General features: G+C 36.2%; 1 protein-coding gene across 1 annotated transcript in view; it reads left to right on the top strand.

The window, feature by feature from the left end:
* Csmd3 (CUB and Sushi multiple domains 3) overlaps positions 1 to 16,639 on the top strand; it is a 1,310,498-nt gene that overhangs the window by 659,979 nt on the left and 633,880 nt on the right. The window contains exon 13 of the mRNA XM_087559497.1: positions 3,963 to 4,075. Coding sequence (XP_087415623.1) covers positions 3,963 to 4,075 — 113 coding nt within the window. The remainder of the gene's footprint in view (positions 1 to 3,962; positions 4,076 to 16,639) is intronic.

Genomic DNA, 16,639 nt, shown 5'->3' with positions numbered 1-16,639 from the left:
TAAAATGTATTTGTTCTCACAATGCATGTGCAAACATTTGTTCATGAAATTCAATGACAAGGATCATTATACTTAATGATTATGGTTTGAAATATCCAGTAAATTAAAACTTTTAAAGCCCATGTGCAATGATGATTTCAAATCCACAATTATTGATTTCTTATTTACATGAGTCAACTATACATTTTCCTTTCAGGACGTTGATCCTGATCCCTTATAAAATGTAACTGTCAAATGCCATTTCAGGATTTTTGCAAACCTATTTTTCTAGCAGTCAGGATCTTCAGTGAATTGCAGGGACAGCAGAAACAATACATGACTCACTTTTCCTAGCAGTGTAGGAGAAGTATTGAATGCGTTTTCATAAAAAGCAATAGTTACATGTTTATATGACACAAAGAAAATTGTTGGGATATAGAATGGCTGCTGTTCCCTAATGGATGTAACAAAAGGGCTTTGAGTGAATACAGAGATCAGGCATTGAGCCTAATAGATATTTAATAGATCCAGCCTTTATTTCATTTTCTATTTCAGAGCTTAAGGAAGATTTCTGAGTGCATTTAGCTAGGGCTTTTATGCGTCCATTGTACATAAAGAGACTAACCGGGAGGTTTAAAGCACAGCATGAATGCACACGGAGGCCACTATGTTTATAAATAAACATATATTAGAGGTTATTTAGTAACAATGAATTCAAAATTGCACATTAAAATTATGTGAAGAACCATTTGCAAGCCTTATGTGTATGACCTAAGGCTCCAGATTCGGCCCCCTAATATTCTTTAGTGTCAGGGATAGAAGAAGTTGGATACAGGTTGCTCAAAACAGCAAGGAGCATTGGAATTTCAAATCAAGTCCTTTGAAAAGAATTAGCTACTGAAGTCGCATGTAAAGGACAGTTTCAAGGGAGATATCCACCGATCAGAAAATACAATTTAAAATAAATTCATTAACAAGTACAGTGAATCCTTCTCACAAAGTAGAAGAAAGATGAAGCCGTTTTTCTATTAAATACAGATTAAAGCAGACTGTGATGCGCATCCTAGGAAATCCACTAAGCAGACTCCACTAGAGAAAAATAACCCTCACTCTTTCAAAAAGGCAGGCAGATATAATCCATCACACATGGGTTACTTGTCCTGATCCAGATGAAAAATGCTATTCTACCTGCTCTGCCACAAGCTGGAAGTAAAGTCCTGTCTGGCTAAAGCTGGCACAGGGACTGGAAGACATATGTCTTCCTCCTGGTTCCTGCATCAGAGGGCTGGCTCACAGACAAAAGACACTGTCACCATGCAAATTTTTTACAAGTTAGTGAAGTTTTAAAAAAAAAAAAAACTTCTGTTCATTTAAGAGAAACATAGGAGTTATAATTTCCAGTTTTCTAAATCTAATGTGACTAATATATGGGACTTTGATATTTATACTTTCATTTCAAATACAAGTTTCGTTACTTTTGTGATGTTTACCCTTAAACCAGGGGTGAACAGAAAATCAGCAAATACAAGGACTGTAGGAAAGTAAGTAGCAGGGAATAATTTACTATGTGTGTTCTATAGACACTGGATATTGGCATAATTCATAAGTGACAAATACACAAAGCAGTACAGTATATAAGAGCAGTTTGAATATTTACCAGAACATTGAGGCTGGCAACTGGATATCATGTAACAAATGCCTACGGTATATATTTAGGTCACACACAGATTTCAAATGGAGTCAAATCGCTTTCTAGTTTGAATCTGTGCTTGAATTCTCATTTTTTGTGAAGGTTTATTTATTTCCCACCATTGCTCAAGACACCGTAACCAGTGTCTCATCAAAATTCTTTTACCACATTGAAAATTCATGATCAAGACATAATGCAAAGGTATTTCTTGTCAGGTAAAAGTATTCTTTTTCTAATATTTATTATTTTATTGTATATTTTATGTATATACATTTCAAGTGTTATTCCCTTTCCCCCTCTTCTCCCATGTTCCTCCCCCTCCTCCTGTTTCTATGAAGTTGCTCCCACTCCCACCCACCCACTCCCACCCACCCATTCCCACCTAGCCACCCACTCCCACCTAGCCACCCACTCCCACACAAGCAGTCACATCTCAACATCGCAGGCTGACATGAAGACAGTCTATTTGCTAAATGTGAGTTGGCAGAAATAGATTGTAACAATTTTGCTTTTATTATTTTGTACAGTATTCAAATATTTTAAGAGAGTCTGTGAAAGGTTAAAGGTTAGGATAACACAAATTTAATACTAATATATGTATATACACAAATGATAAGTAAGAAGTATCAAAATAGATGATGTTTGTGTATCACCAAAATTCCCAATTCTTTGATAGGCAGAAAGGTCAGACAATGCAATGTTTCTCATGATCTCCATTACAGTGTTCCTCTTAATCATATGTGCCTATAATTATATCATAATATTTTATTGAATTTCTTTGTGTTTACTTCAAAAATCTATCTAGATACAGGCCTCTGTGATATGAATATACTTAAAATGCAGTATTAAAATGGCACCTTTGTAGTGTTGGTAGATGTCTTAGAGAGGGTTTATGTACTGTCATTTCCAGGCTCTGTCAAGCACATGGTCACCTATGCTTCCCTCCTCTGGGTCTGTATAAAATTATACAGACCAGACAGGAGACATATTTGTACTCCTCTCTGAGGTTGCCTTGCTATTATTAAAGGAAACTATATTTTCTTCCCTTAAACTATGTTTGTGGTTTTACCAATAAAGTAGGCAAATAGTAAGAGATTTGCTTTTTTGGTATGAAATTGAAAATCTCTATAGTAAGTCTGTTTCCCCTATTTTTCCTTCTATATGGAATCTCCTTCCAAATCCCAATCTCTGATTTACTCATTCGATTTCATCCTTGAGTAACCCCTGGCTCCTATTCAATTATGTGATACAACAATTTTATTGAGAGAAGCAATATGAAGGAATTTTCCTTTCAGTATTTCAAAAGCAGAACACTACCAAATGCACGTTATTCATTCCGTGTGGCAGTTATGCCACATCTTATAAGAAGATAGTTCTTTTAAATAAAAACAGTAGCCATAGAACATGTGTTGCCCATCCTCTTAGTTAAGGTTGCTATTTTTGTGATGACCATGACCAAAAGCAATGTAGGGAGCAAAGGGTTTATTTGGCTTTTCCTTTCCCATCGCAGTTTATTGTCAATGGAAGTCAGGACAGGAACTCAAACATGGCAGGAAGCTGATGCAAGCCATGGAGGAGTGATGTTTACTAGCTTGCTCCTCATGACTTGCTCAGCCTGCTGAGCAGGAACACAAGATCACAAGCTCAAGAATTGCACCACCCAAAATGGGTTGGGCCTTTCTTCATCAATGGCTAATTAAGATTTAATAGATACGTTTTCTTAACTGAGCTTCCCTCCTCCCAGCTGACCATAGCTTTTGTCAAGTTGACATAAAATTATTCAGAACACCTATTATAAGAGTAATTAGTTAAAGCAGCATCACTAATTCACTGTGAGAATTACAGAGTTAGAGTATATTACTTGAACATTTGTTGCTTTGCAAAGCATTTTGATAGTTGTCAAGAAAATCTACAACAAAGATCTGTGGCATTTAAAGATTAAAATGATATACACATTTTTTGGAGACTAAAAATACTTAAAGATCTTTATAGATCCACTTTCCCTTTTTAGTTCAAAGGGGAAGTATAAAGTTCTCTGATGCTCTAGTAATCCTGCCTTGGGGATATGAAAGATCTAACCTAGTTAAACACATTAAATAGTACTTTTACATTATAAAGTTTGATCACTAAATTGTGTGTTTTATCACTTATGTTGTATCAGTACATAGCAGTGTAAGCTAGACAGTTTTATTTTGTTCTAACCTGGAATGTATTGAAGGATACATCTTTCACAATTTGCATGCAGAACATACTTTAGTAATCCATGTTTTTTCTTCTTCAATCTCTTTTTCAGGCTGACTGGAAGCTTTGTGCCAGACCTGATAGTGAGCATGAGAAGCCAAATGTGGCTGCATCTTCAAACAGATGAAAGTGTTGGATCTGTTGGCTTCAAGGTTAACTACAAAGGTAAGGATGAATTTCTTCTGCACAAAATATATTATCATAATACAGCCAAAGAATACTTTTAAATTCTGGTTTAATTGCATCTACAAAGTAAAGGAAAATGTGTTTTCTACAGTTCCATGAACAATACATTTAAAAAGAAATCATTTTTCTCTACCACTGTAGATGTTGATATTACATATCTTTAAATAAAATAAGTTCACCTTTAAAACTTGTCTGGTTTTTATACCTCATCTGCCACTCTATGCTTCAGTCACACTGGGATACCAGCCTTTCACAGAATAGAAAGTGAATTTAAGCTCTTTAAATAATTTGTCTATTGAAATAGCTGTTATTAAATGATTAAATGTATTTGTAAATGAATTAAATCCTCAAATTCTTGGGTTCTTTGTTTTAATCTATGAGATTATATCTATAGTGTTAGTGTTGTGATTCACTTTCAAATAAGTCATAGGCTTTGATTTGTTTTTAAATTACTACTGCCTATCTCAATAACATGGATAAGAACTAATTACATGTGAATATAAAAACTCTTCTAGTTTCATTTAGTTTAGACAAATGCAGTTTAAATCAGAAACATTTTAACCATTACTGAACTTTGACTAATCCCAACATAGCCACATGGTATACACAGATCTACAAAGGTATAATTCTCCATGAAAATTATTTCAATAATACATGCAAATGAATCAGAAATCTAGAAAGTTACATGTGAATGAGACTAATAAAAGTTCCATATCTTGAATTTATTATTACTATTGTGGCAAAATATTATTCTCTATCTTATCAATTAACAGTGGCTGTGAATTTTTTCTTACCTGCATAATAATTTTAATTAGCTTCCCTTTCAAAGCACTGCCATTCCTTTGTGTCTGGATGTATGAAATGAATGCATGATGTTGTCTGGGAGACTGAACACAATCATTCCATATTTTTTATTTGTAACTAAATTTAGAACTATATTCATTTGAAGAGTTCTGGAAATCTGTGCAAATGTCAGTTGAATAAAAAGGTACACTTGACTGTGGTTTAAAATACATTTCTACAGCAGTTAAAATACACATCCTTCCTAAAGAAGTAAAACAAATTACAAATGGAAAAAGTAGTCAGCAAATGCTGGAATTAATTACTTGATTTTTTTCTTTCCTTATCACTTTAAATAGAGAGACAAGGCAAGCATCCTTGTATTCCTTTAATTTTTCATCATTTTTCCAACCCTGTGTAGGATATTTGTCATAAAATCTATAGTTGGTTAAACCTCAGAAACTATATTAATCATTAATGGGAATGCTTCAACAAGAAAGTTATTGAATCTTGGGATGAGGTTGTAGTGGCAGGGGGATTCTATCAACCTTTCTAGAATTCTCCTCTGCTGCTGTTCAAGGGTAGGGGTCGGTGTAAAGGAACACAATTCAGCATTATTTTATTCTCTTTTCCTTTGGAATTCAACAATAGTGCTTAAAAGTTATTCTAAGGATCTGCATATATGTCAATTACTGAATGCGTTGTTGAATATAAAACCAGACACTTTCCCTTTCAAGATCATAATTTAGTGACGAAGCGTAAAAGTCACGTAAGAATTCATGCATAAATATCCACAGGTAAGATGCATCTGAAATCAATATACGAAATTCTAACTGAAAATTCACTGTATCTTTTCCCCACACTTTATCCAATTTCTTCCAATCTACCCTAGTCATTGTCAAAGGTAATCATCCAAAATTTTCCCCTTCTCCTTATCTCTAAACTCTGATTTAACAGGATTATATGTTATTTTTGTATTTACTATTGTCTTTGGTTACAATCTAGAGTCTATATGACTTTGCTCTTATTTTAACCCTTTACTTTGTGTACTTCTCTTTGAATCAAGTTAAAACATTTTTTTAGTGTCTACCTTAACTCTACTTTCACAAATGACCACTTCTTGTCTTTGAAAAGCACGATAAAACCAGTACAATATAGCCAAACACACACACACACACACACACACACACACACACACGTGTGTGTGTGTGTGTGTTACCAATCTTATATTCCCATTAGCAAACATTCAGCTACAGTATCCTAAGTACCCATTCAATTAAGTCTGACTAAATGATTTTCCTGTGTATATAATATACACAAAACAAAATGTTTTTTAAAAGAATCTGTTTTCCTGTGATATTTTCTACAGTGAAAAATAACTTTTGAATTCTCTATAATTTAAACTAAGTTCAAACTAAAAGTATAGTTGATTCTACATAGTTTCAAATTTTGCAGTGCACTAGCAACGTCTCCTACTAAAACATGTTTGTAATTACCATAGTCTCTGTGGAGCAGTATGTTGGTTCTAAAGGAATGTCCGTTGAAATCCTTTCAGATTTCATCTAAAGATATCCTCTTTTCTATGTGATAGCATTAGACACACAGCTCACCTTACACACTCATTTTATGAAGTATTTTGAATTTTAAAAGGGTAAGTCTTTGCGAATTTTATGGATTGTTTTGTATTATTATTTTTATCTGCCAACTCATTTTACTAATAACCACTCCCCCCATTCCACATACACAATGAAATTTGTACCCTAGGGTGTTTTGTTTTGATTGTTTTATATCTGTGTATTTTAGTTAATATTGTCTATATACATTTTGGTAGGAGCCCATCCACTTAATTGTGGTCTACCTGCAAGAAGGTATACATTCTCCTGCTCCTTTTATTGAAAGTAGATTGCTTTCTCATACGATATATCTGTCGTGTCCTTTAGTTCGATTTGTCTGAATTCTTCCATAACTCCCCTTCCATGTGCTTCTACTCCTTTTCTGTTTCTTAGTAGAAAAGAACAGGCTTCAAAGAGATAACAACAAAACATAACAACATAAAAATCATGAAAAAAATACCATATTGAAGTTGGAAAAGGTAAACAAACAGCAGGAAAAGAGCCCGAGAGAAGATAATAGAATTAGAGACCCTGTCTTTCACAGACTCAGGATACAATTACAAAGTTGAAAGCTATAATATGTAGACTGAGGACCTGGCGCAGACAGATGTTAGACCTCTCCTTGCTGCTTCAACCTCTTTGAACTCTTAGTATTGCTCAGCTAACTTAGTGGACCTTGTTCTCCTGGTTTCCTCCATTCTCTTGACCTCCTTCATTCTTTCTGCCTCTTCTTCCAAGAGGTTCCCTGTACTTAGAAGGGAGTTGATGAAAACCTCCCATCTAGAGTTACGTGTTTCAGGATCTCTCCTCTCTCATTGTATAATGTCTAATGGTGGGTCTCTGTATATGTTCCTGTTTTGCTACAATATGCTTCTCTGATGAAGGCTGCATAAGGCGCTGATCTATGAGGATAACAAAATATCATTAGGAATCATTTAATTACCCGATTATTTTTAAAGATCAGTATAATTTTGTTGTAAGATAGGCCTCTTGGCTATGTAGTCTTTGGTCCTCTCTCATCCAAATAGTACCAGGTGTGAGTGCTGTCTTATAAAACGGGTATTAAGTAAAATCAGATGTTGGTTGTGCCCATAAGCTGTGTGCTGCTTGTGTCCTAGCGTGTTTTGTAGGCAGGACAGCGTTGTTGATCAAAGTTTTGTTTCTGTGTTGATGTTTATTTTTCTCCTTTGGTAGCCTGTTAAGTACTTTATTTACCAAAGACTAGAGTGAAGGGGTGGCATTGCTGTGTAGGCGCCAGCTCGACCTCTCCGTGTTTAAGGAATTAAATAGGCATTATATTCAGCAACTGGGCTGTGTTGTCAGTTTGTGGAGAACAACTATTATCTTGGGAAGATATGGGTGTGATACCATCTACTGGAGTGTGGTCTAAATTGCAGGAATCACACATTAAAGAAATAAACATATAAACATACAAATAAAATTATTTTTCTTCATGCTATCAGTTTTCAACATCTCCTTAGCTAAGGGTGGTACTTCTTGACCAAATGCTCTTTTTAACCTCTTCAAACTGGAATTTTTTCTGCTTTAGCTTGATCAGGTCTTGGTCATGCTCTCATATCAACAATGAATTTATATGTCAAACTGTCATGTTTCTTCTGGTAAACACCATTTACTTGTAGTTATCTACTACGTCTTATATTCTCTACACTTCTTCTTCCAAAATGCCTCCTTGACTTTGAAGCGACTGGTTCTGGTCTTGATGTCACATATAAAGTTGAAACTCCACATTCTGTTATTTTCTGCACTTACTGTGACTTGTTATAAGTCTCTGTGTTACTATATTGCGAAAGGAAGGTTTTTAGATAAGGGCTAAAGAGTGAAAAGAGGTACTTATCTGTGGGTATAATGCAGTCACCCTTAAAAAGAACTAAAAGGCCACTACTACATGTATTAGACAAACAAATAAAAAACCATGTTCCATAAGTATATTACTACTATTGGAGCTGTTGGCAATAGATTCCCAATCACTAAATGCTATTGACATTGTTCTTGATTACCTCAAAAGATCATGATACTAAAACATGCTTCTGAAGACATCATATACTTGGATAACTGAAAACCAAGAAATCAAGCTAGCATTGACCTGAAAGCTGCATCCCCACTGTCTAGTTTCAAAGTGATGAAGGTGCCAACTGTTGCCAGTGTAGAAAATTGATCACCACTCTCATGTACCTGTGAAACATAGGAGATATGATAACTACCGGCCTGGCACATTATGCCTACTGGTATAATGATAGAACATATGTCATGTCAATTTTGGATTAGATTTCAGGCCTATTCCAAAGAAAGAATTCTCATGGTTACCAAGAACCTGTGGCTTAATAGGACATAGACTCTTGAGAAGACTTTACCACCATTACATTGCTAATGGAATATATCTTCTACTCACATATTATTTTTAACTTATATTTGAAAAATTAAAAGGGCTATGGGTGCAACACACTCATGTGATCTTTCGTTTCCTATATAGTTAGATTAAATTAACGAAAAGAAAGGTTGAGTATAAAATAAAATACATTTGCTTGTGCTATCTGACAGAACTTTCATATTAACCTGTAATATGTGATGCTCTGTTTCAATATGTTAGTTATGGTTTTACTGTTGTGAAGAGACACCATGACTGTAGCAACTCTTACAAAGGAAAAATATTTAATTGGGGCTGGCTTACAGCTCAAAGATATAGTCCATTTTTGTCGTGGCGTGGCATGGCAACATGCAGACAAACAAGGTTCTTGAGTAGGAGCTGAGAGTTCTACATCTTTTTTTTTTATTAACTTGAGTATTTCTTATATATATTTCGAGTGTTATTACCTTTCCCGGTTTCCGGGCAAATATTCCCCTCCCCCTCCCCTTCTGTATGGGTGTTCCCCTCCCCACCCTACCCCCATTGCCGCCCTCCCACCAACAGTCTAGTTCACTGGGGGTTCAGTCTTAGCAGGACCCATGGCTTCCCCTTCCACTGGTGCTCTTACTAGGATATTCATTGCTACCTATGAGGTCAGAGTCCAAGGTCAGTCCATGTATAGTCTTTAGGTAGTGGCTTAATCCCTGGAAGCTCTGGTTGCTTGGCATTGTTGTACATATGGGGTCTCGAGCCCCTTCAAGCTCTGAGGATCCAGCTATACCTCTCTTGGGCATATACCCAAAAGATACCCCAACATATAAAAATGACACGTGCTCCACTATGTTCATCGCAGCCTTATTTATAATAGCCAGAAGCTGGAAAGAACCCAGATGCCCTTCAACAGAGGAATGGATACAGAAAATGTGGTACATCTATACAATGGAATATTACTCAGCTATCAAAAACAACGGCTTTATGAAATTCGTAGGCAAATGGTTGGAACTGGAAAATATCATCCTGAGTGAGCTAACCCAATCACAGAAAGACACACATGATATGCACTCATTGATAAGTGGCTATTAGCCCAAATGCTTGAATTACCCTAGATGCCTAGAACAAATTAAACTCAAGACGGATGATCAAAATGTGAATGCTTCACTCCTTCTTTAAAAGGGGAAGAAGAATACCCTTGGCAGGGAATAGAGAGGCAAATATTAAAACAGAGACTGAAGGAACACCTTCAGAGCCTGCCCCACATGTGGCCCATACATATACAGCCACCCAATTAGACAAGATGGATGAAGGAAAGAAGTGCAGGCCGACAGGAGCCGGATGTAGATCGCTCCTGAGAGACACATCCAGAATACAGCAAATACAGAGGCGAATGCCAGCAGCAAACCACTGAACTGAGAATAGGACCCCCGTTGAAGGAATCAGAGAAAGAACTGGAAGAGCTTGAAGGGGCTCGAGACCCCATATGTTCTACATCCTGATATGCAGGCAACAGAAAGAGATTGTGAGCTGAACTGGGTGTACCATGAGACTATGAGACCTCAAAGTGTGTCCCCACAGTGACACACTTTCTTCAATAAGACCACAATTACTTCACCAAGGCCATACCTCCAAATAGTGCCAATCCATACAGGTCAAGCATTCAAACACATGAATCTACGGAGCGTGTGGATGGGGGCAAACCATTTCAGACTACTACAGCATGGTTAGAAGTGTATCTACCTTAAGTAGCAAGTAAGTTACAAGGAAAGAGTAAATATTTCCAATCAATAAAATAGAAATGAATTTTGAATGTGTATATGTGTGTGTGCTAGTTTCAAGTTTTCAAGTATAATCCCAGAACACTGATTACAAAAGTATTGGATAAAATTCCACCCAAAACTTTAGAAGTCAAATATATTAATTTTCCATAATCAATGGTGTCTAAATATCTTAAACAAGTAATGCCTTATTTAAAACATTATTCAAGATACATTATATATTCAAGCTGAAAAACAAAATTTTTGCTGTTCATCTTTCCCCAATGGCTTTAGAAACATTAATTCTGTTTGTTTATTTAAGACTACTGAAATTACTTCTAATACGTATTAACAAGACAGGAAGCAAATAAAAAGAGTTCTACCTAACAGCCATATTAGTCCCTATTAACAGTGCATCACTTTGTGGATGTATTTTCATCTTTGACACATGAAGAATTACAAAAAGGATAATGACTATTTATCCAGGTTCTTGTACATCCCAATCTTTTTGCCTAAATTAACTCATTAGTTTTCATTAAAATTACAAAAGGTGAGAACTATTACTCATATTTTACAAATGAAACGTTTAAGATGTAAGCACTATAAGAACAACTTTGCTTTGTGCAATAACTGAAGCCATTCTCTCACAAATGTGAGCATGCAATTACTCATGGAATATGTGAGTGAAGGATGGATGAATGAATGAGTGAACATGAATACATTAGCCTACTGCAGAACAGGGACACAAGTCTAACTCTGCTGACTTCATGCTGTCTTCCATTGTTAAATGTTCCCAGAAGAACTTGAAGGAGTTTTAGAAGCAGGTGTTGCAGATACTAATCAGTGTGAATAACCTGGGAAATACCAAAAGAGTCGTGTTAAATACATGATGACCCATTGTGTCATCAGAAACATAAAAACATAATATGTGCACATGCACTGCACATATACCATGCACATGGCAGAAGTCAACACATTTTCAATGGGAAATTGTGATTTTCAAAATGCCCTGATTCTTTTCAATGCATCACTTACAGGGTTCTAGATTTTATAATATCTCCTTTTAGAAATTAGGCATTCAGCTGATTTATTCATATTTAGTTGTATGGCACCTTTTTTCAAGAGCATGAACTGGGAGTAACAAAGTTACTTACTTTGGTAAGCAAATGTATGGTCTTCTGATACCATTGTTATCACCCATCAAATGTCTGATAATTTCACAGCTACACTATGCATAATGTTGTCGATATGGATCAGGTTTGGAAGTTTTTGAAGTACTTTGAATAGTAATACATTGTGTGTTTATAGACTGTGGTCTCAAAGCCTCTTTATTTCTTTTTTTTTTTTTTTTGGTTCTTTTTTTTCGGAGCTGGGGACCGAACCCAGGGCCTTGCGCTTCCTAGGTAAGCGCTCTACCACTGAGCTAAATCCCCAGCCCGCCTCTTTATTTCTTTAAATCTTACCACTGGTTTAAATTTATTTAGACATCTAAATTTTGAAATAGCTTTTAACTAAAGTGCATGGTGAAAGCTTAAAATTTTGATGATGCTGGTTAGTTTTGTGAGATGGTCCATAATTTTGAAATGGGACAGTTTCATTAAAATGGCTGATTTTTTAAATATTTAGACTCATTAATTTTTATGGTTTGAAGTAAACTCAGTGTCTCTTGCCTCAGTGAACAGCTGACGAGTAAAAATGACATTCTTTTTTTGAATCTACTTTTTTTTTCACTAATTAGGACACATGCTGGTGTTGAGATGGATTGGTAGCAAGAGTTTGGAAATTATATAGTTACAGTTTTTAACCCAAAGTTAAATTTTAATAGAACTAAAATCTTTGCTATAAAATGCCTACTTAGTAATGAAAGTGTTCATTTTTTCTGTCTTTCTTCCTTCCTTCCTTCTGTCCTTCTTTCCCTTCCCATCTCCTCCCTTCCTTTCTCCCTCCCTCCCTTTTCCTTCTTTCCTTCATTCCTTCATTCTTTCCTTTCTTCCTTTCTTCCTCCCTCCCTTCCTCCCTTCTCCTTCTTCTTCCTTTCCTTTTTTTCCCATTTTTACATCCCAACCAGCATTTCCCTCCCTCCTCTCTCCCTATCTCCCCCTAGCCATCCTCCCACAACATCCTCCATTTCTCCTCAGAAAAGTGGAGACTCTCATGAATATTGACCAGCTATGGCTTTTCCAGTTGCATTAAGACTAGGCACCTCTTCTCCTATTAAGGCTGGTCTAGGTAACCCAGTAGAAGGAAAGGGTCCAAATGCCAACTAAAGAGTAAGAGATGGACTCTGCTCCCACTGTTAGGAGTCTTACATAGAGGCCAAACTGTACAACCGTAACATATATGCAAAGGGCCTAGGTTAGTGGTATGCAGGCTTGCTGGTTGTTCGGTCAGTTTCTGTGAGCCACTAGGAGCCCAGATTAGCTGATTCTGTGGATTTTCTTATGGCATCCTTGACCTCTTGGCTCCTACAACACATCCTCTTCAACTTTTACCGAATTCCCCAAGCACCACCTAATGTTAGTCTGTGGGTCTCGGTATCTGTTTCTATCAGTTGCTGGGTAAAGCCTCTATGATGGGAATTGGTCTATGCAACAAACAATGAGTATAGCAGATCATTAGGAATCATTTCACTGACTTTTTTCCTCAGTTGTGTTTGATTCTTTCCTAGGTCTCTGGGCTATGCAGTCTCTTGTTCCTGGACCTCCAGGCAGTGTCAAGGGTGGCCTCCCTCTCATGGCATGGGTTTCAATCTAGATCAGTCATAGGCTTCATCCCAGAGATGGGGGATTGTTCCACATATGAAAATCTGTCAGTGTAATCCACCGTTTAGACAAGTTCCTAGAAAAATTACACAGGAATATCTCATTAGACAATGAAAATGTCTTTGACAAAATCCAACACTTTCTCATGGTATAAGGTTGGACAGATCCAGGATACAAGAGATAACAAAACATAATAAACACAATTTACAGCAAGCCTACAGCTAACATCAAATTAAATGGAGAGAAATTTAAGGCAATTCCACTAAAACAAGGTACTAGAAAAGGCTGTCCACTCTATCTCTATCCAGTATAGTACTTGAAGTTTTACCTAAAGCAATAAGACAGTGAAAGAAAATAAAAGGAGATATAAATTTGAAAGGAAGAAGTCAAAGATGTTAAGATAGTTTACATTAGTGACCTTAAATATCCTACCAGGGAACTATCTATAGCTGATGAACACTTTCAGAAAAATGGCTGGAAAAACATTAACTAAAAAAAAATCAGCAACCCTTCTATGTAATAGGCAAGTGATAATTCATCAAATAAGGCTTTGAGAAGTCTACTGGTATGTATTCTCTCTTTCATTCTCTGCAAAAGTACAAAATCAGGATAATTTTCTAAGCCTAAATGTAAAACTACTGATTTTAAGTTATTTGGCATCTAATCAAGTTCTACATTATTATTTTCAATAGCTACCAGAGTTATACTTTTCTAGAGTTATTATCTAACTATTATATTGGAAATTATCCCTTTTATATCAGTAATAACTTACTTATTTTTTAAATATTAAATCAGTATCAGTATTTTATTATAGATTTATAATTTTTATTAGTCATTTTATGTGTTTACATTTCAAAGGATAACCCCCCTTCCTGGTTCCTCCTCCACAAACCCTTCATCCCATCCCCTCTCCCCTTTGCGTCTATGAGGGTTCTTCTCCCTACTCACTCACTCCTGCCTTACTGTTCTAGCATTTCAATATGCTGGGGCATCAAGCTTCCACACAACCAAGGGCCTCCCCTCCCATTGCTGCTAGATAAGGCCTTTTTCAGATATATATATATATATATATATATATATATATATATATATATATATATATATATATATCTGTAACCATGGGTCCCTATACTCCTTGGTTGGTGGTTTAGTCTCTGGGAGTTCTGGATAGTCTGGTAGTTGATATTGTTCCCCCTATGGGGTTGCAATCCTTCATTCCTTCTCCTAGCTCTTCCTTTGGGGTCCCCAGTCTCAGTCACATTGTTGGATGTAAATATCTGCATATGTATTAGTCAGGTACTAGCAGAGCCTTTCAGGGAACAGCCTTACCAGTCCTGTCAGCAAGCAAGCACTTCTTGGCATAAGCAAGTGTCTGGGTTTAGTGTCTGTAGATGGGATGGATCCCTTGGTGGGCAGTCTCTGAATACCCTTTCCTTCAGTCTTTTCTCTGTTGTTTTGTCCCAGCATTTTCCTTAGACACAGACATTTCTGGGTTAAAATTATTGAGAAGGGTGAATGGTCCCATTCCTAAAATGGGGGCCATTTTTGTTTTTGGAGGTGGTCTGTAAAAGGTTCTATCTCCTGCTTGATGGGTATTTTGACTAATGTCATCCCCACTGGGTCTTAGGAGTCAATTTAGACATTAATTGTGTCTAAATAAGTGTAAAAAGTAAAAGAGTATCTTTGGCTACAGCTGAGTCACAAGAGTGCTTGTCTAGCATGCATCAGGTTATAGGTTTAACCACATGTACCATAACTAAACATTAATATAAATAATTAACATACAAGACAAATTAAAAGACAGTAACCAGCATCACTCCAACAAACACCCAATACCACTGGTATTCTCTTTCACATGAAACATGACATCATATATTCCATGTGAAAAACTACAAAATACTGGTGCTACCTTGATGCAGGAATCTCTGAATGCTTTTGAAGAATAAATCTTATTATTATATCCCTCATTGTTGAATATGCATCATAGGTAGCACTTCCCAAAACATGCTGCTTTTATTAAGTCTACTTGATTTCAAGATACCTTTTTTTCCAGCAAAACCTAATAAAAGGCATTTGGCATACAACTGCCAGATTCCTTTGTTTTTACAAGTACCTTGGCCGTCTTTTAGACTCATCATGCACTTAGAGAACACATAAGTAGTAAATATTGGTATATCATGTCCCTGTCTGCTACAAGAGGAAGCTTCTCTTACAATGGCAAAGCAATCCACTAATCTATGAATATAGTATAAGATTATTAGTGGCCATTTTATTGCTACATTTTTTTAGATCAATAGACTATGGTTTTACCATAGTGCTCTGGGCTATCTATTTGGTTCTTGGTAACAAAAGCAGAATAAGTTATGTATTCAGCACACTTCCAAAGAGACCATACAAAAGAAATACCCAATTACAGATTTCAATAGTGTTCTGCCTGCAAGAAATGCTAGAATAATAATGAGGCACATTGTGTAGGACTTAAGAACCAATATTTGATTTGAGCCATTCTTTTAGGATAGAACCCAGACCTTCCTGTAACAAAGACATTAGTATTTAGGACAAAAATTTTATGTAAAAACATACAGGACTTCTCCATGTTCCATGAGTTGAGTAGGTGTTTTTAGCAGTTTAAACTTGTCCTCAGTTTATAATTACAGCATATAATTTCAGCAACAGCTTCTGTTGTTTGGGAATTTCCATGAGACCCTTTGGCCAAAAAGTCAGTTATATGTAACCCAATCCTGGAACTGAAACTTCACTTGTAAAGAAGAGATGGATAGATTGGGGCACTCTCTCCCAAATTTTAGCAACTTCATTTAGGTCCTTGTCATATAATATATGTTTAATTTTAGCTAATTCCTCCATATTTCCTCCTTTGTTCACTTCTTCCCTCCCCCTCCACACTAGGTCCTCTTATTCCACCCTCTCCCTACTTTGATTCACCTATGCTTATGCATTCTCTTTTCCTTTCCTAGAGTGATCTATCTGTGCCCCTCTCCCCAGTTCCCTAATCCTTAACTCACACTTGTGGTTCTATGGGTTGAGCTTGTTATTATTGACTTAGGAGCTAAATCCTCATATAAATGACTATTGACCATGTTGATTTTTGGAGTGAGGGGTGTCTAAGTAACCTCATTCAGGGTAATTTTTTTCCTTTTTCAATTCATTTGCTGCAGCTTTCATGACTTCATTTGTTTTTAAGGACTGACTGTGTCAATGTGCCACATTTTCATTGTCTTTGTTTTGGAGAGTTACAAGTTGCTTTGATTTTC

The sequence above is a fragment of the Rattus norvegicus genome, chromosome 7 (genome assembly GCF_021556685.1).
Source record: "Rattus norvegicus strain SHRSP/BbbUtx chromosome 7, alternate assembly SHRSP_T2T, whole genome shotgun sequence".
NCBI classification, from domain to species: domain Eukaryota; kingdom Metazoa; phylum Chordata; class Mammalia; order Rodentia; family Muridae; genus Rattus; species Rattus norvegicus.
This window is presented reverse-complemented; position numbering and strand designations above follow the sequence as displayed.